The 26,527-nt window shown below is 39.7% G+C and overlaps 1 protein-coding gene across 1 annotated transcript in view; it reads right to left on the reverse strand.

Annotated features, from left to right (window-relative positions):
- Positions 1-3,929: 3,929 nt before the first annotated feature.
- The window catches only part of erf (Ets2 repressor factor), an 89,607-nt gene continuing 67,009 nt past the window's right edge, over positions 3,930-26,527 (reverse strand). The window contains exons 3-5 of the mRNA XM_062047394.1: positions 16,209-16,321; positions 5,376-6,250; positions 3,930-5,309 (exon numbers count right to left, since the gene is read on the reverse strand). Coding sequence (XP_061903378.1) covers positions 4,710-5,309; positions 5,376-6,250; positions 16,209-16,321 — 1,588 coding nt within the window. The 3' untranslated portion in view covers positions 3,930-4,709. The remainder of the gene's footprint in view (positions 5,310-5,375; positions 6,251-16,208; positions 16,322-26,527) is intronic.

Consider the following 26,527-nt stretch of genomic DNA (forward strand, 5'->3'; position numbering starts at 1 on the left):
ATAACAGTCATATTAGCACACAAAGAAACAATGCTAGTCACATTAGCATGCTAACAGAGAACACAAATAAGGTAAAAAATAACATTAGTCATATTAGCACACAAAGAAACAATGCTAGTCACATTAGCATGCTAACAGAGACCACAAACAAGCATTTTACAATGTTAGTCATATTAGCACACAAAAAAACAATGCTTGTCACATTAGCATGCTAACAGAGCACACAAATAAGCTAAAAAATAACGTTAGTCATGTTAAGACACAAAGAAACAATGCTAGTCACATTAGCATGCTAACAGAGAACACAAATAAGCTAAAAAATAACATTAGTCATATTAGCACACAAAGAAACAATGCCAGTCACATTAGCATGCTAACAGAGAACACAAACAAACATTTTACAATGTTAGTAATTTTAGCACACAAAGAAACAATGCTAGTCACATTAGCATGCTAACAGAGAACACAAATAAGCTAAAAAATAACATTAGTCATATTAGCACACAAAGAAACAATGCTAGTCACATTAGCATGCTAACAGAGAACACAAACAAGCATTTTACAATGTTAGTCATTTTAGCACACAAAGAAACAATGCTAGTCACATTAGCATGCTAACAAAGAACACAAACAAGCATTTTACAATGCTAGTCATTTTAGCACACAAAGAAACAATGCTAGTCACATAGTAGCATGCTAACAGAGAACACAAACAAGCATTTAAACAAAGTTAGTAATATTGGCACACAAAGAAACAATGCTAGTCGAATTAGCATGCTAACAGAGAACACACATAAGCTAAAAACTAACAGTCATAATAGCACAAAAAGAAACAATGCTAGTCACATTAGCACGCTAACAGAGAACACAAACAAGCATTTAACAAAGTTAGTAATTTTAGCACACAAAAATACAATGCTAGTCACATTAGCATGCTAACAGAGAACACAAACAAGCATTTAACAAAGTTAGTCATTTTAGCACACAAAAATACAATGCTAGTCACATTAGCATGCTAACGGAGCACACAAACAAGCTAAAAAATAACGTTAGTCATTCTAACACACAAATAGACAATGCTAATCACATTAGCATGCTAACAGAGAACACAAACAAACATTTAACAATGTTAGTCATTTTAGCACACAAAAAAACAATGCTTGTCACATTAGCATGCTAACAGAGAACACAAACGAGCTAAAAAATAACATTAGTCATATTAGCACACAAAGAAACAATGCTAGTCACATTAGCATGCTAACAGAGAACACAAATAAGCATTTTACAATGTTAGTCATTTTAGCACATAAAGAAACAATGCTAGTCACATTAGCATGCTAACAAAGAACACAAATAAGCTAAAAAATAACGTTAGTCATGTTAGCACACAAAGAAACAATGCTTGTCACATTAGCATGCTAACAGAGCACACAAACAAGCATTTTACAATGTTAGTCATATTAGCACACAAAGAAACAATGCTAGTCACATTAGCATGCTAACAGAGAACACAAAGAAACATTTTACAATGTTAGTCATTTTAGCACACAAAGAAACAATGCTAGTCACATTAGCATGCTAACAGAGAACACAAATAAGCTAAAAAATAACATTAGTCATATTAGCACACAAAGAAACAATGCTAGTCACATTAGCATGCTAACAGAGAACACAAGCATTTTACAATGTTAGTCATTTTAGCACACAAAGAAACAATGCTAGTCACATTAGCATGCTAACAGAGAACACAAACAAGCATTTTACAATGTTAGTCATTTTAGCACACAAAGAAACAATGCTAGTCACATTAACATGCTAACAGAGAACACAAACAAGCATTTAACAAAGTTAGTCATATTGGCACACAAAGAAACAATGCTAGTCGAATTAGCATGCTAACAGAGAACACAAATAAGCTAAAAAATAACATTAGTCATATTAGCACACAAAGAAACAATGCTAGTCGAATTAGCATGCTAACAGAGAACACAAATAAGCTAAAAAATAACATTAGTCATATTGGCACACAAAGAAACAATGCTAGTCACATTAGCATGCTAACAGAGAACACAATTAAGCCAAAAAATAACATTAGTAATGTCAGCATGTTAATCATACAGAGAACGCAGCAAATAAACACAACAAACAAATACATTTTTTAACCTTTTAATAAACCCTGATTATTGTTTCAATTACAGGAGAAGATTAACAGAAGAGAAACGTCACACGGCTACTTCCTGTCAATCATTTGGACTGATCGCTGTGAAGGCGCCGGCGTAGAGAACTAAACAGTGAAACATTACAATGCTTTTTTTTTTTTTTTTAAACAACACTTTTTGTCTTCTTACACAATCCTCCAAAGATAAAAAAAATTATATATACACACCATTAAAAAAAAAATCACCAGGGGTTTACATGATTGTGGTAAAAAAAAAAAAGTGAATAAAAATAAAAATGGGTAACAAAAGAAAAGATGAGAAAGAGAGAGAGTGCAAATTGGAAGCAAAAAATATTTCACTCACAGGGGGAAAAAAAAGTACAAAATAAGGAGGTTAATAATAATAATAATAGTACACAACATCATTACAGAAGTAACAGTAAAAGGATCCAAAAATGAGTGATGACAGGTGAAAAGGGGCGGAGCTTTTTGTGTTGCTTTTTTTCTTGACCGGCCACAGGGGGCGCTGACACTGCTACTTTCATAGAAAAATACATTGTACGCCGCTTTGAAAATGCGCCACCGCGACTGCCTTGCGCGTATCCGTGGTAACCGACCCACTACGGGAAGTCTCTCTACTCCACGCTCCCTGATGCCACTTCCTGTCTGGGGCAGGTGTGGCCGCCATGTTTGTAGTTTTACTTCAAAAAGGTAGAAATGGCTCAAGCGAAGGCAAGCAGGCAAAGGTGTGGTCAATACAACCGCTGATATATAAATATATATATATACATATATGTATATATATATACACACATATATGCATATATATATATATATATATATACACATATACATATATGTATATATATATACATACATACGTATATATATATCCATCCATCCATCCATCCATCCATCTTCTTCCGCTTATCCGAGGTCGGGTCGCGGGGGCAGCAGCTTAAGCAGGGAAGCCCAGACTTCCCTCTCCCCAGCCACTTCGTCCAGCTCCTCCCGGGGGATCCCGAGGCGTTCCCAGGCCAGCCAGGAAACATAGTCTTCCCAACGTGTCCTGGGTCTTCCCCGTGGCCTCCTACCGGTCGGACGTGCCCTAAACACCTCCCTAGGGAGGCGTTCGGGTGGCATCCTGACCAGATGCCCAAACCACCTCATCTGGCTCCTCTCGATGTGGAGGATATATATGTATATATATTATATATATAGGATATATATAATATATATATATATATATATATATATATATATATATATATATATATATATATATAATATATATACATATACACATATGTATATATATATATATATATATACACATACATACATATATATGTATATATATATATATTATATATATATACGTATATATATATAATATATATATATATATATATATATACATACACACATATATATATATATATACACACATATATATATAATATACATATATATACATATACTGTATATAATATACATATATATATACATACACATATATATATATATATATGTATACACATATATATATATATATATAATATACATATATATATACATATACTGTATATAATATACATATATATATATACATATACTGTATATAATATAATATATATATATATATATATATATATATATATATATATATATATATATATATATATATATATATATATATATATATATATATATATATATATATATATAATATATTTATATATATATATATATATTTATTTTATATGAACACATGAAAAATAGATTTAGTTTCTTTCCCATATCGAAATATAACATTTAACTTTGAGTAAAATATAGATTGTGTAGTTTGACTTTAAAAACAGAAGAAGGCAAGTCGGTAGTTTGTGTGACGGCGAGGGGGGCGGGGCTTCGTAAAGGCACAATCTTATTTCATCCAATTAGAATATCTCTTTAAAAAAATTATTTATTTATTTTTTTAAAGGTCATCAAAAATAAAGTTTAACCGCTAAAAAACATCACCAAGGAGCAGCAAGTCGCCGGCTCGCTGCTGTAAATGCCCGGGAATACTGCGACGCGATGGCGAGGAGCCTGGGGAATGAAGACGAGACCTTCAACGCTGGAGTCTAAGCACGGCGGAGTGGGCGTGGCTTCCTGGGCCGTGTGGGCGTGGCCTCCTCTAGATATTACCCCTTAGAGTCGGAGTCACTTCACCGCTGTGCACTCGTCCTCCGCCAAAAAGTGGCGGCTCTGTAAAGTACGGAATGTTGCCTCGACGACGCCAAGATGGCCGACGCCCCCTGTCCGTCTTGTAAACGCGGCGAGGCACTTGTGTGGCGTCAGCATCGCGTCTGAGACCGTGTCAGTGAGAAGTCCAGTGACGGGCGGCGTCCATGTTTACTTTAGTGTTTCATCGCTAGTTTTCAGGATTCAAGTGGCGAGCGCCAAAAAGACCAAACATTATGTCCTTTTAAGGAGTGTGAAATGATCCCGCCCAGTCAAAGGTCACTCGTGCGGTCCACGGGGGTGCGCACGTAAGTGGCGAGCACACGGCTCAGCAGCTGGCGTTCTCCAGAGACAGCTGAGCGGTGGCTCGCTGCAGCTCCGAGCTGGCCCGGCGCTGGGCGGGCGGCGGCGGCAGCATCAAGCCCAAGATGACGCCCCGACCTCCTCCGTTCTCTGCCGGCCCCTCCCTCTTCCGCTGCTCCGCCTCCTCCCTGCCCTCGGCTCGCACTTTCTTGTCCTCGGCCTCATCCTTCTCGCCGTCCGCCTCCATCTTCTGGTCCTCGCTCCAGCGGCGCTTGAAGCGGAGTTTGAGCGGTATACAGCGGGTGCCGCCGGGGCTGATGGGGGCCGGGTGGCACGGGGCCGGCTCGCTCTTCAGGCTGAGGAGCGGGAACGCCGAGTGACCGGCGCTGAGAGGCGGGGTGGCGGGCGTCTTGAAGACCTCCTCGTCGTCGTCATCAGGGTCGGAGGGCGGCGGGAGGGCGGCTGAGGGGCTGCCGGCGGCCCCGTTATTCCTGGAATGATGGAGGAGTGGGTGATGGGACGCGGCGGTGAAGATGTCGTCGTCATCACGGTTCATCTCCTCGTCCTCGCTGATGTCGGTCACTTCCACCTCCTCCTCCGACTCGATGTCAGATATGGGCTCCACCTGTAACACCAGCAGCTCATGGTCACATGCTTTTCTTACGACGTCACTTCCTGTTTGCTGTCTTACCTTGATCTTGGGCGCTCCCGCAGCCATCTGTCCGGACACAGCGAACAAGGAGGCGGAGCCAGCGGATGAGGAGGAGGAAGAAGCCAATGAGGTTCCCGCATCCCGCTGCTTGCGGCCAAGAGGGGGCGGCTGAAGCTTGAACTTGAAAGGCGACGGGTGCTGGTGGGCGTCCTCTCCGACCCCCAGCGAATGGGAGAGAGGCAGGGGCGGGCCGTGCAGGTGGTGGGCGGGCAGCTTCTCGGGGGTGGGGCGGTGGGGCTGCGGGATGATGATGTTGGGGTAGTGAAGGAAGGCGCGGGGGCTGAGGTGGTAGTTGTAGACGGACTGGGTGTGGGCCTGCAGGTAGTGCTTCATGTCCTCCGGGTTGAAGGAGAAGTGGGAGCCCAGCATGGGGGAGGACAGCGAGGGCGAGGGGGTGTAGGACAGGTGTGGGGTGGGCGTCATGGAGAGGGCCGGGGACAGAGTCGGGGCCAGCATCCCCCCGGGGCCCGGCAGGGGGGACACGGGAAACGGAGACAGGGACTCGGGGTGGACCCTATGGGAGGGTCTGGGGAGTCCCGCCGGGTTGGCGCCGCCGTAGACCCTGAAGAGCGACTCGTGAGGGTGGCGGGGCGGGAGGAGCCCCCTGAAAGCCCTGTCGGGCCCCGCCGCCCGCTCCTCCGCCCCCACCGCTTCCTCCAGCTCCGAGTTGGTGGACGTCCCGTCGCTGCAGTCGCTGACGGAGCCGCGGGCCATGCGGCGCGCCACGCCGCTGAACACGCCCGGGCTGCGCAGCTCCTCGCTGGACGACAGCACGTCCGAGGGCGCAGAGGGGGGGAAGCGGAAGTGGGTGCCGCCGGTGGGCACAGGCGGGGCACTCTGTGGGATGCTGCGACCTGCGATGACAAAAGGAAAAAAAGACTTTATTTCTTGTAATGAACATATTTTTCACCGTGCGTGTGTTCAGGGCTGGGCGATATGGCCTTTTTTTAATATCTCGATATTTTTATGTCACGATACACGATATATATCTCGATATTTTGCCTTAGTCTTGAATGACCACTTGATGCATATAATCACAGCAGTATGATGATTCTATGTGTCTACATTAAAACATTCTTCTTCATACTGCATTAATATATGCTCATTTTAAACTTTCATGCAGAGAGGGAAATCACATCTAAGTCAATTGACCAAAAGTGTATTTATTAAACAGTTATTAAGCTGTGGCACAAACATTCAGGTCATTTCAAAACAGAAAGTGCAAGATTGTCAGAGACATTTTAAAACAAGCGATGAGTGCACTTTTGCGCATGATGTCACTAAGATGACATATCAAAACAACACTAAATTAAAGTGCACTTTTTGTACAAACCGCCACTACAATAGTTTAAAACAAATAAAGTGCACTTTTGTGCATGATGTCACTAAGATGACATATCAAAACAACACTAAATTAAAGTGCACTTTTTGTACAAACCGCCACTACAATAGTTTAAAACAAATAAAGTGCACTTTTGTGCATGATGTCACACAAGATATTTCAATAACTGTCAAATAGAAATGAGCTGCATAATAGGGAATCAAATAGTGTATGTCCTTCGCTATGTGGTAGGTTCCTGCGGACGTTATCTCCTTCTGTTGTTGACTATTTTTTTCATACGGTGTTGATGTGGAAATGGTTGCTTCGGCATTTTGTTGGTGTGGCACCGAACGGAGATGTTGACATGCGGAGTAAGCACTCTTCATTCTCTAGCGGATGACTTTTCAAATGATGCTACATATTAGCAGTAATGCTACTTTTTGTAGCAACGCTTTTGCCCCACACTTGACAAATTACGGTTGTCTGTTCGACATCTTCCCGCTTGAAGCCAAACCACCACCAGACGATGGACCCCGTGCTGTTTTTCTTGGGAATTAATTCTTCCTTCATTTGTTACCAGATTTGCACCTTCATTCTCCCGTATTACCACTCGCACCACAGCTAACGTTACCCATGCCGCTACCTCTCTGCTCCACGAGGGCGTATACGTATGTGACGTATGTAAGAAGGTGCGCTTGCTGTCTGTAAGGAGGAGAGACAAGAAAGAGTGAGAAAAGCCTGTAGTGTAATGGCCGCAGCTAAAAGCAACTGCGTGAGAACGTATACTTGAATATCACGATATAGTCATTTTCTATATCGCACAGAGACAAACCCGCGATATATCGAGTACCGTATTTTTCGGACTATAAGTCGCAGTTTTTTTCATAGTTTGGCCGGGGGTGCGACTTATACTCAGGAGCGACTTATGTGTGAAATTATTAACACATTACCGTAAAATATCAAATAATATTATTTATCTTATTCACGTAAGACTAGACGTATAAGATTTCATGGGATTTAGCGATTAGGAGTGACAGATTGTTTGGTAAACGTATAGCATGTTCTATATGTTATAGTTATTTGAATGACTCTTACCATAATATGTTATGTTAACATACCAGGCACATTCTCAGTTGGTTATTTATGCCTCATATAACGTACACTTATTTAGCCTGTTCACTATTCATTATTTATTTTAAATTGCCTTTCAAATGTCTATTCTTGGTGTTGGGTTTTACCAAATAAATTTCCCCCAAAAATGCGACTTATACTCCAGTGCGACTTATATATGTTTTTTTCCTTCTTTATTATGCATTTTCGGCCGGTGGGACTTATACTCCGGAGCGACTTATACTCCGAAAAATACGGTATATCGATATATCGCCCAGCCCTATGTGTGTTTCTAATTTGCTGCTGGAGCAGACAGAACTTAATGAAGAACAAACTGTGTGAGGTTTTGGCCGCACTTACAGAACTTGACGTGTTTGGCGGAGTGGGGGGGTGGGAGTGGGGGCAGAAGACAACAACTATTGCATCACGACATCGGAGAAAGCGGACACATGGCTCCCATCATTCTGATCGAAAAAACGAAAAAAGGTGGGTGGTTCTTTAACCCCCACCGCCCCCACCCTGGCACCGCTTCCAGAGACTGTGGCACTGCAATAAATTCTTGGCAAGCGAGCGTGCGCCACAATTAAATACTGGAAAAGTAGCACTGGCTGCCATCACAAACATGGGCTGGGCTGCTTTTTCCACCGCTGCTCAGCCACTGTGTGTGTGTCTCTCTCTCTCTGTGTGTGTGTGTGTGAGAGAGATTAGCAAAGTGTGTGTCCCTCGCAACAATCAGCGCAAACTGACAGTGTGTGTGTGTGTGTGTGCGAGCGTCACGTCACAACACGCGTGGGCCACATCACACAAAGGCTATAATTAAAGTATCGTGCCGCACTTAAGTCAGCCAGGATCTAACGCTCCATATGGACCCTGTTAGCACTGGCTGGAACACAACAGAACAGAGAGACCACTATGGGGGGGGGGGGGGGGGGGGACATGATGATGTCACTCACATAAATGATGGATGTGATTAGTTGATGGTTAAGACAACCGCCCGTCAAATTGCGTTCCTGTGTGTGATGTTATGTAAACGGTGAAAGAGTAGGGACACTTGTATTGACAATATGTCTTTGATTGGCGATGGCCATTATTTAGCGTTCAGTAGTTCAATGTTGTGTCATAGTGGGGGTCTTCCTTGGTCTTCTTCTGAGGACAGCAAACTATTGTGACCAACTCAAGAGTGCCTCTGCCTCAACTGCTTGCACATGAGACGCCGTGGCCTCCATGGGCATACAGTAGGTCTAGGCCACTGGTCCTCAAACTTTTTTTCACCATGCATCACCTCAGAAAACACTTGGCTCTACAACAGGGGTGTCAAACTCATTTTCATTGAGGGCCACATCGCAGTAAAGGCTGCTTTCAGAGGGCCGTTTTTTTTTGTTTTTTTTAAATTAATTTACTTTATGCATGCGGATAATAACCTGTGATTAATCATGATTAATATATATTTGTTTTATGTATAACTTGCTTTAAAATCACATTAAAAGGTGACAAGCATATATTTCACTATTTGTTTTTATCTCACAAAAAATAGTTTTGCAATACAGTATATGCTAATATAATTGGCATAATCAGATAATATTAAAGTTTAAAATATCCATTTCTTTTGGTCAAAATTGAAAGAACAAATGCATTTAGTATAAAAAAAAAAAAGATAATGGCTTTTTTGCCAATATCCGATATTGTCCAACTCTTAATTACCGATTCCGATATCAACCGATACCGATATATACAGTCGTGGAATTAACACATTATTATGCCTAATTTTGTTGTGATGCCCCGCTGGATGCATTAAACAATGTAACAAGGTTTTCCAAAATAAATCAACTCAAGTTATGGAAAAAAGTGCCAACATGGCACTGCCATATTTATTATTGAAGTCACAAAGTGCATTCTTTTTTTTAACATGCCTCAAAACAGCAGCTTGGAATTTGGGACATGCTCTCCCTGAGAGAGCATGAGGAGGTTGAGGTGGGTGGCGGCAGGAGGTATCGGACGGTGTATATTGTAGCTTCCCGGAAGAGTTAGTGCTGCAAGGGGTTCTGGGTATTTGTTCTGTTGTGTTTATGTTGTGTTACGGTGCGGATGTTCTCCCGAAATGTGTTTGTCATTCTTGTTTGGTGTGGGTTGGGAGAAGTACAGAGCGCCAATAAACCTTAAAGGCACTGCCTTTGTGTGCCGGCCCAATCACATAATATCTACGGCTTTTGACACACACACACACACACAAGTGAATGCAACAAGTCAACAGCCATACAGGTCACACTGAGGGTGGCCGTATAAACAACTTTAACACTGTTACAAATATGCGCCACACTGAGAACCCACACCAAACAAGAATGACAAACACATTTCAGGAGAACATCCACACCGTAACACAACAGAACAAATATCCAGAACCCCTTGCAGCACTAACTCTTCCGGGACGCTACAATATACACCCCTCGCTACTCCCTACACAGTATATCCTGCCCGCTTACGGCTTCCAGGATGTAATGACGTAACACATGCACGCGCATCAGCTTTGGGTGTTGTAAGCGAACGATAGCGATTTAGATTGTTAGCTACAGCTATAATTGAATGTATATTCTATCAAAACGACATGACTGCAAATTGTTCGTTGCTTCACTTGAACCCCTTTTGTGTGTGTGCATGTGCTCCCTGCACGTATGTGTTGACAGAGTAATTGACCGCTGTGAACACCAATCATTTTATTCGGGCCAGTAAAACATTTTAATACACAAACTTAAAAATTGTGACAAATATAGACCGTTTTAAAACAAATGTGTTCTGCTAAACCACATAAGCTAAGTGTTCTTGTTTGAATTCTTTGCATTGAAAAATAAAAGCCCCTTTAATCATTTATTTCCAATTACCGGTATAATATTTTTATGATCATGAGAAGCCAAAACTGAAATTGAGATCAAAATGTGATAAATTGTCCAGCCCTGCAACAAACACAATTTCCCACCATGTCAGATCAACCGAACGGTTCGGATATTTGTCATGAATCGTTCCATCCATACTCCGTACCGTGGATGTACGTTGGCCATGCGGCAATTCTAATTCCAGTCGGTGTTCTGGAATTCATGCATGTGTGTATGTACGTACATACGTACTATGTATGTACGTAATTACAAGGAATCTGTAGATGTGATTGCGTCTCCCTTTTGAAGGAAATTACAATCTTTTGCACCGTAAACACCAGGAAAGCTGCGGTAAATAAATCGGCCGGGCTCGTCAGCTAATCAGCTCACCTCCGATCAGTTAAAGGCAAATATCTGCCGCCGATCCGATCCTATTATCAAGACATCTCTACTAAACACCATAATAGTCAGATTGAAACACTTATAAGAACAATGGACATGAGAATGTTAGCCATTCCACCGAATTAATCATTTGTGTTTCCAGGAAATACAACATATAGATGCACGATAAAATGTTTTTTACTAGGCCAAGTGTCCCGCAATCCAATCCAATCCACTTTATTTGTGTAGCACATTTAAACAACGTTTCCAAAGTGCTGCACAACAATATTAAAAACAATATTCAAATATTATCCTTAGCTCCACCAATGACTGAATAAAAACAAAAAACAAAATACATGTAAAACCAAATATAAAAAAATAAAAATATGATTAAAAACTATTTTAAAGGGTAAAACCAATTAAAACAAATAGAAATAAAAATTTAAAAACACAGAGGAACACACAACTCACGTAGTGTTAAAAGCCAGAGAATAAAAGTGGGTGTTAAGACGAGACTTAAAACACTCCACAATGGAGTTCGAACAAGGAGGGGCAGAGTGGTGCACATAGATATGATTGCATATTTAATAATAAATACAACTTAAACGATGATTTAAACTACCTTGAACACTGGGATATTAGCATCTGTTGCATGCCTACGCTTCAATAAATTACTTCATCATTAACAATGATTCAAATCCTTCAGAAATGTTACATTTTTACCTAGTTGTGTTAGAGTCTATCCCAACCATACTTAATTTTTTTCTTTTAACTAACACGTGTTAAAATTAACACTTAACTTGTGTCCCTGGGTTTTCATTCAGTCATTCAACATAACACAGTGGTCCCCAACAGGCTGATATCAGGCCGCAAAACTTTTTGTTTGAAATGACCTCAAAATTATGTTTTTGTCCCCCATGTATCTTTTTTTTTTTTTTTTGGAAAGAATGCCCATTTCCACCCAGACGGCCTAAATCGCCCTTGATTTAGGCTCCTCCATCATTGTGTGCAGTCACAGTAAGCTAGCAAAATGAATTCCAGGGAAACAAGTACGGGGCTGGTTATTACTGTACTTGGCAGGACTGATTCTGCATTAAGGTAAGTTTGTTGTTGATGTAATTATACTGCAGTAATTGGAAATACTGCAAACCACCAAATTCTGCAGTAATAAGAGTGATTTGAGTAAACTGCTAGGGATGTGCCGTTCGATCCGCCTCCGATGAGTATCAGCCAATTTTAGTGAAAACGTTTGTGATCGCGGCGGTCCGCTCCCTGTTCGATCAGTGTCAGAGCTTGGTCCGCATTGCCGGCGGTAAGTCGAACGCGTTTCCAGTGAGGGTTGGACTCCGCCAAGGCTGCCCTTTGTCACCGATTCTGTTTATAACTTTTATGGACAGAATTTCTAGGCGCAGTCAGGGCGTTGAGGGGATCCGGTTTGGTGGCTGCAGGATTAGGTCTCTGCTTTTTACAGATGGTGTGGTCCTGATGGCTTCATCTGGCCAGGATCTTCACTGGATCGGTTCGCAGCCGAGTGTGAAGCGACTGGGATGAGAATCAGCACCTCCAAGTCCGAGTCCATGGTTTTCGCCCGGAAAAGGGTGGAGTGCCATCCCCGGGTTGGGGAGGAGACCCTGCCCCAAGTGGAGGAGTTCAAGTACCTCGGAGTCTTGTTCACGAGTGAGGGAAGAGTGGATCGTGAGATCGACAGGCGGATCGGTGCGGCGTCTTCAGTAATGCGGACGCTGTATCGATCAGTTGGGGTGAAGAAGGAGCTGAGCCGGAAGGCAAAGCTCTCAATTTACCGGTCGATCTACGTTCCCATCCTCACCTATGGTCATGAGATTTGGGTTATGACCGAAAGGACAAGATCACGGGTACAAGCGGCCGAAATAAGGGGCTCTCCCTTAGAGATAGGGTGAGAAGCTCTGCCATATGGGAAGAGCTCAAAGTAAAGCCGCTGGTCCTCCACATGGAGAGGAGCCAGATGAGGTGGTTCGGGCATCTGGTCAGGATGCCACCCGAACGTGTTAACGGCACGTCCGACCGGTAGGAGGCCACGGGGAAGATCCAGGACACGTTGGGAAGACTATGTCTCCTGGCTGGCCTGGGAACGCCTTGGGATCCCCCGGGAGGAGCTGGACGAAGTGGCTGGGGAGAGGGAAGTCTGGGCTTCCGTGCTTAGGTTGCTGGTCCCGCGACCCCAACTCGGATAAGCAGAAGAAGATGGATGGAGTTTGTGATCGCCGTTGCCGATTAATGCCAATACCCTCTTGCTGACATTATTTATCTTGAGTCCTCCGGCTGACAAGCGGCTAGCAGCTAATTATGTGTCTCCTTACACAGTAAGGAGCTGCTCTCTTAAGTTAACCATGGGATTATTTTCTTTACTGGAGAAATAAACATGTTACACGCCGACAGGCACGTTACACGCCGACAGGCACGCGAACAGCCGCTACGCTAGCTATAATCAACACCAAGTAATAAGTGCTTAGTAAAGTTTAAAAAGTGTAAATGGAAGTGTGTTTCAGCAGAAAGTGAGCAGATATTACCAGGACATGCACAAGCAGATCAATAAGAGTTAGAGAGAGGATAATATGACAACTGTTGCTGTGTCACAATCAGTACACAACATGTAGGAGGAGAGCGGAACCTTCCATGAACTGGTGGTGTCGATACCAAAAGTAGTATCAGTATATGATCGAGACTAGCGTGATTAGATTAGATTTTCTTGAAACCATTTTTTGTTAATGTTTACAAGTCCAAGGAATAATTCCCTGCAATTAAAATAATACAAAAAAAAAAGTAGAGAGTAGTTTTTGTTTACCGTATTTCCGGTCTATAAGGCGCACTTAAAATCCTTTCATTTTCTCAAAACTCGACAGTGCACCTTATAACCCGGTGCGCCTAATGTACGGAATCATTTTGGTTGTGCTTACCAACCTCAAAGCTATTTTATTTGGTACATGGTGAAATGATAAGTGTGACCAGTAGATGGCAGTCACACATAAGAGATGCGTGTAGACTGCAATATGACTCAAGTAAACAACACCAACATTTTATATGTTCCATTGAAAATATAGAACATTACACACAGCGCTCAAAAATCTATCAAAATGTTTTAGTGCGACTTTGGTAAGCTATGAAGCCGCACAGCTTGATGGATTGTACTGTGCTTCAACATACGAGTATTATTATGGTGTGTGTACAAAGTAAGACATTATCTGGCGTTTTGTTTTGCAATATTATGCAAAAGCAAATTTTCTTACCTTCTGGTACCTGCTGATCTGTATTTGGGATCTGCATAAGTCCTGAAAATGTGCGCGTGTCCGCCTTTGTAGTCGATAAGCTTCTTTTTTTCCCTCTATCTTCTTGTTATGGGACATTCATCCTCCGCTGTTGCCATTTCTAATATAAAGTAGTGTAAAGTTCTTACTTATATCTGTCAGTAAACTCGCCATGAAAGCGCTAAAACATACTTGTGTAGTGAGTTTACATTATTCACCCATGGAACTTTAGTTATTAGAGAGTTCCGGTCGGACGGTTTTTCACCGAACAGATTTCCGGCCTTGTTGTTTCCGGATGAGGAAATGCTGCTCCGTTATTGATTGAAGTAAAGTCTGAATGGCATTAAAACAGTTAGCTCCATCCTTTGACACTTCTTCCACTCCAGCCCTTGCACGCTACACCGCTACAACAAAGATGACGGGGAGAAGACGCTGCCGAAGGTGGGCCACGTAAATAAGACCGCCCACAAAACGGCGCATCCTGAAGCGACTGTCAGAAAGCGGCTTGAAGATGGTCTGTAAAACATCATCTATGCAACATTTTGACCAAAGAACCATCATTACATGTTATGTAGACCACAAGGAAGTGTTTTATATTTAGAAAAAAAATTCTAATGATATGACTCCTTTAATGCATCCTATAATCGATTTATCGCCTTATATATGAAAAAAGATAAAAAATAGACCGTTCATCGGCAATGTGCCTTATAATATAATTTAATAATAACTTCTCTTTGTTTTTAATGTCTATTTTCTGCTGGATTTACTCTCTATTTTATGCTGCAGCTGTCACATATACCGTATTTTTCGGACTATAAGTCGCAGTTTTTTTCATAGTTTTCATAGTGCGACTTATACTCAGGAGCGACTTATGTGTGAAAGTATCAACACATTACCGTAAAATATCAAATAATATTATTTAGCTCATTCACGTAAGAGACTAGACGTATAAGATTTCATGGGATTTAGCGATTAGGAGTGACAGATTGTTTGGTAAACGTATAGCATGTTCTATATGTTATAGTTATTTGAATGACTCTTACCATAATATGTTACGTTAACATACCAGGCACGTTCTCAGTTGGTTATTTATGCCTCATATAACGTACACTTATTCAGCCTGTTGTTCACTATCCTTTATTTATTTTAAATTGCCTTTCAAATGTCTATTTTTGGTGTTGGGTTTTATCAAATAAATTTCCCCAAAAAATGCGACTTATGTGTTTTTTTCCTTCTTTATTATGCATTTTCGGCAGGTGCGACTTATACTCCGAAAAATACGGTACTGTAATATTGTACATGATAATTGTTATATATTGTATATATTATATAGACATAATATAATATATCAGTATATATAATATACTGTACATATGTAAATATTACGTATATATGTTATATTTTATATCGCTATATTTAGTCTATTTATACCTTCATTGTCCTTTCCATCCTTACACTTTCCATCATTGTAACTGAGCTACTGTGTGGAACAATTTGCCTTGTGGATCATTAAGGTTTGTCCAAGTCTAATTCGGTGCGCCCTATGGTCCGGAAAATACGGTAGTTTTTGTTTAGTTATTGTGCACTATTGACTTTGTTTTGATCAAAACATGCAATAAAATAAAACGTGGAACGAGTATAAATAATGTGTTAAATGTCTTAAAATGTCAATTGCACTTACCTTTGATAAATGGACAATTTTACAGGTAATACATGTGATCGGTATCGGATGATCTCGTTCATGGACGATCAGCAAAATAAAACCCTGATCCTGGTTTTTGCCATTTTATCAACATGACATGAGTATGTGGTGCACTTTGATGTAGAGTAGGAGCTTGTGTGTGCGTACCAGAGCCCATGTCGAGGAAGGGGTAGTTGACCAGCACCAGCTTGTTGAAGTTGAACTTGTAGGTGAACCTCTTGCCTTTAGTCTTGTGTAGGATCCTCTTGTTGTAGTAGTACCTGCGGGCACAGGAACAAGCCGTCACGTGACCATGGCGACGCCCACAGCATTTATGTAGGTGCGCTGTTTCCGCCACAGGACGCGGTGACAATAGGAACATGCGGTGAGACACGTGAAGGAAGTGCATTAGTCACGAGCAGAAAAAGGTGGAGGAGTGAAGAGCGAGCGCTGACAGCTCATCTCAAAAGATGATGAAAATGGACCGGCGTGAGTCACCCAAAGGAGCACGCAGACTTTGATCCGACGTCTCTCGCTCTGTTGTGAAAGGGCTGCTTCATTCTGGGAAGAGTTTATTCACATTTTCCACAAGAAGCGAGAGTGCGCTGGCTGCATTCATACATCTCGATCTGGGCTTGTTGTCAACAAGCTGTGACTCTTACTTCTCCTTCCATAAATCTAATTCTTTTTCTTGCCACATACTTCTTTAGGTACACACTCTAATCACATCCCAAATAAATCAATAAAAAGCCTGCCTTTACAAAGATAGAAACGCAAATCCTGGACTATAAGCTGCTACATTTTCCAACGCTTTGAACCCTGCGGCTACTTAATTGATACTGTTTCGTGTTCAATAGTTTGCATTCAACACAAGCAGGGCTGCAACGATCAGTCAACATTGTCGACAATAAAATTTGTCACCGACAATTGTATTTGTCAACAATAGGTGTGACGTTGCCACTCGCAAATACATCGCCAGTGATAACATGTTAAGTGTGAGAACATTTCCTCCTATTCTTGTTAAAAACATGAATACCTTGCTAGTGTTGCAGAGTGGACCTTGTTTTATGGCTGTACATCTGGGATATGCGAGCATTTAAAGCAGAGACATGTTGGACATCTGGAGGGAGGACGCCTCTTCCTTTTTTTTGTAAATGGGCAACATTTTAATAGTCTTTGTTATTTTGTAACGGCTGAATGAGCAGCTCAGTTACAGTAAAAATTAGAGATGTCCGATAATATTTCAGTGCCCCCCCGAAAAGCTCCCGGGGCAACCATTCTCCCGATTTCCACCCGGACAAAATTATTGGCGGCCTCTACAACCTGTTATCACGTCCGCTTTTCCTCCATACAAACAGCGTGTCGGCCCAGACACATAATATATGCGACTTTTCCACACACACAAGTGAACACAAGGCATACTTGATCAACAGCCATACAGGTCACACTGAGGGTGGACGTATAAACAACTTTAACACTGTTACAAATATGCGCCACACTGTGAACCCACACCAAACAAGAATGACAAACACATTTCGGGAGAACATCCGCACCGTAACACAACAGAACAAATACCCAGAACCCCTTACAGCACTAACTCTTCCAGGACGCTACAATATACACCCCCCGCTACCACCAAACCCCACCCCCCAACCCCGCCCACCTTTTTTCCATAACTGGAGTTGAAGTTGTTCTCTTATTTTGGAAAACTTTGTTTTTGATTGATTGATTGAAACTTGTATTAGTAGATTGCACAGTACAGTACATATTCCGTACAACTGACCACTAAATGGTAACACCCGAATAAGTTTTTCAACTTGTTTAAGTCCGGGTCCACGTTAATCAATTCATGGTAAAGTTACATTGTTTAATGCAGGGGTGCTCATTACGTCGATCGCGATCTACCGGTCGATCGCGGAGGGTGTGTCAGTCGTTCGCCAGCCAGGCATTAAAAAAATAGTCCTAAAAATGAGGGATCATAAATCTTCACTATGACGTCACTTTCGTCACTTGATTGACATTCACGGCACCCGAGGGTCTTCTGAGATGACGCTGGCTGCTGCCAGCTCATTATTAAGAAAAAATTACAGACAGGAAGGCGAGAAACACTTTTTATTTCAACAGACTCTGGCGCCGTACCTGCCGTCAAAACTCCAAAGACCGACTACACAGTTCCTGCCTTCACAATAAAAGCTCTGCTTCATCCTGCCTGCGCTAAGAGTCTCAGAAAGCTGGCGTGCACAAGCTAGCGAGCTACGGAGTTTGCCGCCAATGTATTTCTTGTAAAGTTTATACAAAGGAGTATGGAAGCTGGACAAATAAGATGCCCAAAACCAACCACTTTCATGTGGTATTGGACAGAAAGGAGGACTTTTTTTCTCCTCCATTTGAAAATGCGGACGTTATCAGCACCACTGTCTGATTCCAATCAAAGCAAGTCATCAGAATCAGGTAATACACCAACTTATATTCTTGTCTTCATGAAAGAAAGGAATCTATATGTGTTAAACATGCTTGCATTATCTTTAAACACCTTTAACTTGTTAACAATATTAACTATAAGTGTTAAACATGCTTGCATTAAAACACCTTTAACTTGTTAACAATATTAACTATATGTGTTAAACATGCTTGCATTATCATTAAACACCTTTAACTTGTTAACAATATTAAGTATATGTGTTAAACATGCTTGCATTATCTTTAAACACCTTTAACATGTTAACAATATTAACTATATGTATTAAACATTCTTGTATTATCATTGAACACCTTTAATTTATTAACAATATCAACCATATGTGTTAAACATGCTTGCATTATCATTAAACACCTTTAACTTGTTAACAAAACATATATTTCATAAATAAGTAAATATAAATTATATATATGAATGAGGTAGATCCCCACGACTTGATCAATTGAAAAGTAGCTTGCCTGCAGAAAAAAGTGTGAGCACCCCTGGTTTAATGCATCCAGCGGGGCATCACAACAAAATTAGGCATAATAATGTGTTAATTCCACGACTGTATATATCGGTATCGGTTGATATCAGAATCGGTAATTAAGAGTTGGACAATATCGGAATATCGGATATCGGCAAAAAGCCATTATTGGACATCTCTAGAAAAATACATATTTATGAATGAATTCTTCTTCTTTGTAGTTAGTAAGCACATGCCTAAAATAACTGAACGCTTTATTATCTGACTAATAGTTAAGATAATCGATTATCAAAATAATCGTTAATTGCAGCCCTAAACACAAGCAGAAACACTGAAATGGTGTGTTATTGTTTGTGCTTAAGCACCATCTTTTGGATAAGTTCGCTTGAAAATGTACTTCCTGTTTTAATGCCTTAAACCGGAAGTAAAACCGTCCATAGCGCTCCTGCACGAAAGGATTCTTCATTAATCACTCCGAGCAACGTTTGTAAGTTTTACAATTTGACTAAAACAGTTCATACTTAACTGTCCCATGTGGGATGGCTGTAGGAGTGTTTTCATGCATATTTGTACGTGCTATCGGAATGTCAGCAAGCTAATGTCGTTAGCATTAGCGAATATGCGTACATGTTTACGAGTGTGTGTGTGTGTTAGTATTATTAACCTACAAAGGCATTCTTTTTGTATTGTTTCAGTTTTACAAAATTCAGTAAATGATCTGTTAAACTGATTGGAGAGCTATCTTCTGCAGCTAGTGGGTCCATGATGATGACTTCCGTTTTGTTTGATTGGCAGTTTTGCTGTAGTCCTAGTGAATATTCCTAGTGAATCAGTATTATGCACTACTGTACATTCCATCTTCTGTACTTCACAGGAGATCATCATCATCACACATGTTGCAGTATTTTCACAGGTTAGTGGTAGTATCTTTCAACTGTGTGAGTTTATATCACTGTATGATAGTACAGTAAGTGCTGACAAGCAATTTAAAAATGAGTGATTAATTGGGATTTGTAATTTAATCAATTTGAATTTTTTTTTTAATCTCACCACTTCAACTTGAGGTATTGTCATTGAAATTAATTACATTACAATAAAATATATATATTTAGCAAAACTATGACAAAGTCATTTGTTGTTTTTAACAGACTTGATCAGTTTGCTTTATTTATGAAAATAAAACATTAGGTCCATATAAAGTAGTGAAGTTAACATCAAAATACACTAAGAACACTTCTAAGCAGTATGTATTGAATGCTGCTTCAGATTATATAAAATAAATAACACAGACCTATCAAACACAGTGCAAAAGAACACATTTAACAAATAAATGTTTATATTTGTCACAATTACATGTTAAACATGAAATTGCTGTGTATCACTATATTGATGCACATAAACACCCTGAAGTCATGCCATTTCTCCATAGCTCATGTAAGACGGAAATAAAAAAAAACCTCTATTCTATGCTAACAACACGACAACATTCACACTTATACAAACTATAAACACACTTTTGATACGTCTTAACGATTGATGTGAATATTTTACACTACTCAGTGTTTCCCACACAGTCATTTATTTGTGGCGGCCCGCCACGAAAGAATTACGTCCGCCACTAATAAAAAATAAATGATTTTTTTTGTTTTTTTGTCCTGTCCAGCTTCTCAGGCAAATCATATAGTTGATGTAGATGCCCATATAGGCTGTTCAGATTTACTTTACAAAAGAGAAGTGTAGGATACTTCTCTTGTTGCCTTATTTGTATTTGACCACTACTGTTTTCTGTTTATTTGTTACTGACTGTGGCAGGACACCTCTGCCTCTGTTTCACTTTATGTTGCTGGCAAATAATATGGTTGTAGTAGTAGGCTAAAGTTAAATTATTTAGTATGCACTAATTAAAGGGGCAGAGCTTTAAGAGACATTTTAGCTTTTATATTTTATTAAGATATATTTTTGTAAGAGCCACAATTAATAAATATATTTCAGTGAATAACTTATTGTTCAAATCTGTATATAAATATGTACATAAAGTGTTGTAATTATATTGTAAAATGGATGGTTGGATGGACGTTTAAAACAAAACTGTTATTATTAATTAGTAAGTACACATTTTTTGAGCCTTTTCAGAGAAAATCATATTGTAGTCAATTATGCAAATTACTCGATGATGTAATGGTGACCACGCCCATAGCCACGCCCCCACCGCCACAGGTATGTTGGCAGTTTATGGGAAACACTGCTACTTGTTAAATATAATTTATTCTAAAGCCACGGATGTCAGTCTTTTGACAGAGTGAGACCTCCTTTTCGCCGTGGCTTCATCTTATCTTTGTGCCGACTGGGGATGCTCTCAGTCACCAAGACAACTCGCAGGCAGAGACAGTAACTTTGGAGGTAAGAAATGAGATGTACGCCATTAAAAAGCAAGCATGGTAAATATGACTAATTAATCGCCATAAAGGCGATAATTTGACACCCTGGGGTTATTTTTTATTAATATGTCCATTACATTGGATAAAACGTGGTTAAGTATAAAGGTGACAATGTGGAAGTTATTTTCATGTCAAGGACTCTCACAATGGTAAAAACCTATTTAGAAGGTCAGAGTTAACTATGAAAATATTCTATTTCCTCTAAAAAAAAAAAATTGTATATATCTTTTTAAAAAAAAAATTGATCTAGAATCGGAATGAAGAAAAAAAATCCAGATTTGGAAGTCAATGTATTATTTTGACGCAAGCAGGGTTTCCCCTTAATGTGTTTGATTGTGGCGGTGCGCCACAGCAACATATTTGCTGCCACTTCTTAAAAACAGTTTTTTTAAATTGTGAAACTAAATTAAATAAATATAATGTATTGCAGCGTCCAAAAGAAGACACAGAAAGTCCAAGGCTCTTTTTTTCTCTTATTGCCAATATTGCGCTAACAACAAGCCCAATTCCAACAACTAAGTGTTTCACTCCGAGACACACAAAACACTCATTCTATGTGGAAACGGTGTGTTCACGGACAATGGGAAAAATTAACATCATAACACACTAACATACACAATAACATAAGCAGCTAGTTACAGTTTGAATGGATATGTGTGTGTGTGTATATATATGTGTGTGTATATATATACACACACATATATATACACACACACACATATTTTCCGGACTATAAGGCGCACTTAAAATCCTTTATTTCTCTCAAAACTCGACACCACCTTATAACCCGGTGCGCCTAATGTAAGGAATAAGTTTGTTTGAGTTTACCCACCTCAAAGCAATTTTATTTGGTACATGGTGTAATGATAAGTGTGACCAGTAGATGGCAGTCAAACAAAAGAGATAAGTGTAGGCTGCACCGTTTGATTTGCTTTAACATACAAGTATTATTATGGTGTGTGTATAATGTAAGACATTATCTGACGTTTTGTTTCGCAATATTATGCAAAAGTAACTTTTCTTACCTTCTGGTACATGCTGATCTGTATTCGGGATCTGCATAAATCCTGAAAAATTGCGTGCGTCTGCGCCGTAGTCAATAAGCTTCTTCTTTTTCTCTATCTTCTTGTTATGGGACATTCATCCTCCACTGTTGACATTTCTAATATAAAGTAGTGTAAAGTTCTTACTTACAGTATATCTGTCAGTAAACTCGCCATGAAAGCGTTAAAACATACTGGTATGGTGAGTTTACATTATTCACCCAAGGAACTTTAGTTATTAGAGAGTTCCGGTCGGACGGTTTTTCACGGGACAAATTTCCGGTGTTGTTTCCGGATGAGGAGATGCTGCTTCGTTATTAATTGAAGTAAAGTCTGAATGTCATTAAAACAGTTAGCTCCATCTTTTGACACTTCTTCCACTCCTGTCCTTGCACGCTACACCGCTACAACAAAGATGACAGGGAGTAGACGCTGTTGAAGGTGAGCCACGTAAATAAGACCGCCCACAAAACGCCGCATCCGGAAGCGACTGTCAGAAAACGACTTGAAGATGATCTGTAAAACATAATCTATGCAACATTTTGACCAAAGAACCACCATTACATGTTATGTAGACCACAAGGAAGTGTTTTACATTTAGAAAAAAAAATATATATATGACGCCTTTAATGCGCCCTATAATCCGGTGCGTCTTATATATGAAAAAAGATCAACAATAGACCATTCATCGGGTGCGCCCTATGGTCCAGAAAATACGGTATATAGTCTATTATTTGCGCACTATTGACTAGTGATGCACCGAAAATTTGGCCGAAAAAAGACGTACTTGGATCATGTCTTGAGGGTTGTCTGGAACAAAGGCAACATGTCTGCGATGTGGACGTACTTTAATGTGTCCGAGATATACCCGCGGACAGCGATCTTCAAGATTTAAGATGACACTGGCGGTTTTTAAGGAGAGAAAGGCTGCAAGCAGCGCAAAGCAAGTGTGACGTCAGGCTCTCTGCAGCTAGCTTTTTGTCACGGAAATGGAGCAACAGAAGTAAAGTGTCTCTAAACACAAGTAGTCTCCAATAACACCAGAAATAGATGCTAGATTTGTTACTAGTTGTTTTTAATAAAGAAAGAGTGACTAAAAAGATTGTAGAAATCTATAGTACATTGTACAATACGCAGCAACAATTTAAAAATAGAGCAAAACGATATTATCTAAGAAAAAATATATATGTTAATACTATAATTAATATAAACAGATTGGTTTTAAATGTATGTATTGTATACTTTCAAAGAAAGTATATCTGCATCATAGCAAATAATGTGATTAAAAGTTATAATGACCACGCCCCTAACCACACCTCACCACCACAGGTATCCTGGCAATCTAGGTGAAATTCTGCACAAGGTTTTTGCTTTGAGTGCAGAAGTGTGTTCACACGGTGAAGTACTGCAAAATGCATCTTACTCTCAGTACTTGGTTGTTGTACTCAATATGGTGAGACTAAGTTCCAGGACTTTTCCACAACATTTTCAGCTACTACTAAGACAAGTTAATTGTAGTTGTAAAGATGTTTGATTTTCTTTTCATGTCGTTTTACTCACTTTTTGTAAATGTGTCATAGCCCATTATGCAAATTTGACATTTACATCATTACTTGTGCACAAGAAAGGGGGATGTATAATTTTCCAGGATAGCAAGACCCTTTGCAAGACAAATGACATTTTTTCTATTATTTTTTTTAAACTGTTTTCGACAACTGGAAAATTGGTCAACCATTTTCCAGGTTTTCCAGGACTTGTGGGAACACTAAGTTTGTGCAGTGATTCTTCCGATTCTATTCAGAATGGATTCTCCATTCCAAACGATTCTCGTAATATATTGTGTGGTAATTAAATCATAATAGAAGCTTTTCAAAACAGGTTAGAAAAGCTCCTCTTGGCTGCTGGCGTACAACTCATGCGTGCAGTGTGGGCCTAAATAACGTCTTTTTAACAATAAAAAAATATATTAAAATATTCTATTTACAAAAAACACATAATGTTATTTAATCTAATAAAAGAAAATAGAGCAACCCGAACTCCAACCCAATTCCCAGAATTACAATACTTAAGGGAGAAATTTACAAAACAATTGAGAAGACCTACATATACAATACAAAAATAATAAAATCAATAATAAAAATAAAATAAATAATCATTGTTTTTAATTTTAAAAAAAATATATATATTTTTATATCTGAATAAATAAAAATCGTGAGCACCCCTCCTGATAAGTCGCCATATTGGCTACATAGCGCTATATTATAATTTAAAAAAAAATTAACTGCATTTAAAGTCTTTGGAAGCCTTCTCACACTCTACACAGCTTTCACACACACCTACAAACACTTCCTATGCTTTTAAACCACTTAATAATAAAAATAAAATAAATAATCATTGTTTTTAATTTAAAAAAAAAAACAAAAATTTATATCGGAATAAATAAAAATCGTGAGCACCCCTCCTGATAAGTCGCCATCTTGGCTACATAGCGCTATATTATAATTAAAAAAAATATTAACTGCATTTAAAGTCTTTGTAAGCCCTCTCACACACACCTACAAACACTTCCTATGCTTTTAAACCACTTCATAAACTCTAAAACCTCCATCATTTAAACACGAAAACTAAAATTGGCACTGAAAAGTCAAAGTTGCCTTGAAATCTGCGAGACAGTGAGACCGTAGTAAGTAAACCGTACTGTGACAAGGGAACACTGTGCAAGAAATAATAGAGAAGGTAAATATTGTGATCGTTTTCACGACAGTAATGGATTTGAGACTACACCGTCAACATCTGTGTACTTATTGAAACGTGCTCATTTAAGTGCCAGAAAAGTGCCAGAATTGAAGCCCCGTTAGGTTAGTGTTATTGTATCTAGGCGATAACATTTCAAAATAAAAGCCAGACGTAGGCTGCGTCAGGCCTGTGTGAGGAACCGGGATGGACGTACAGCTCTTGGAAGGCATAGAGGAAAAGGCCGACGCGTACACGTGAAAGAACACACACACACGCTCCAACAGCGGCCCGCCTCACATAGCGGGTTGAGCTTCCTTGCCATAAACCTCAGAGAACCTGGATCGTGTTTTGTTGGCACCGCGCGCTCATGTCACATTCCTGCTACGGTCCTCTAACCATGCAGCCATAAACAACAAAAATATAGGAAAGGCAACAAATAATGGCGCAGATGGGCCGGAGGAGGGCTGACATATAAAAAGGTGTGAAGTGTGTGTGTGTGTGACGAGACAGTGCATCATGGCCGTGGCAAACTGGAACCCACACCAACCTACAACACAGGAGGTGACACGGATGACACACTGTGTGTGTGTGTGTGTGTGTGTGTGTGTGTGTGTGTGTGTGTGTGTGTGTGTGTGTGTGTGTGTGTGTGTGTGTGTGTGTGTGTGTGTGTGTGTGTGCGGGAGAACAGACTGTCTGCTAAATAAAGCCAGACAACAACTTCCTGCATGTGAGCCTCTCTAAATCAGCTGTCAACTTTTAGTAACCTTCCCTTTAACCACCTACAGCCGCACACGTCAGGCCCAATCAAGCCTGGAATTGTTTTAAGGAGTTCAACCAAAGTGTGGCCCGCAGCTCATTTATAAAAGTAATATGAAAAAAATAAAAACATTAAAAAGTGGAACAAAATCACTAATAACTAATAACACAGAGCTGCCATGTAGGCAGTGCTTTACTTTAAAACTGTCTTTGCTATAAAAAAAATAATAACAACTTTTAATTGAAGGATAGATCTGCAGCTATTTAAGCATTAAAAAAAATATATATATATATATATTGATGTAATTTATTTTTTAACACTTTCATAAGCCCTTTTAAAACCCTGAGACCTTTATTTTATTTTTTTGAAAAAAAAGGAAAAAAAAGAACCAAAAGCAAAGTTAGCTATTTACTCATTTTGGTCTCCAAGTACTTCACATCAAATATTCCACTTTGAACATTTTTAGGGGACAAAATTCCATATTTTGTGGTTTTCCTATCAATACGAGCGCGTTTTAAGAAGGGCATAAAACCTAAATTTTTTTTTAACTTTATGTCAAGGGATAGAT

Source organism: Entelurus aequoreus, linkage group LG05 (assembly GCF_033978785.1).
Source record: "Entelurus aequoreus isolate RoL-2023_Sb linkage group LG05, RoL_Eaeq_v1.1, whole genome shotgun sequence".
Taxonomy (NCBI): Eukaryota; Metazoa; Chordata; class Actinopteri; order Syngnathiformes; family Syngnathidae; genus Entelurus; species Entelurus aequoreus.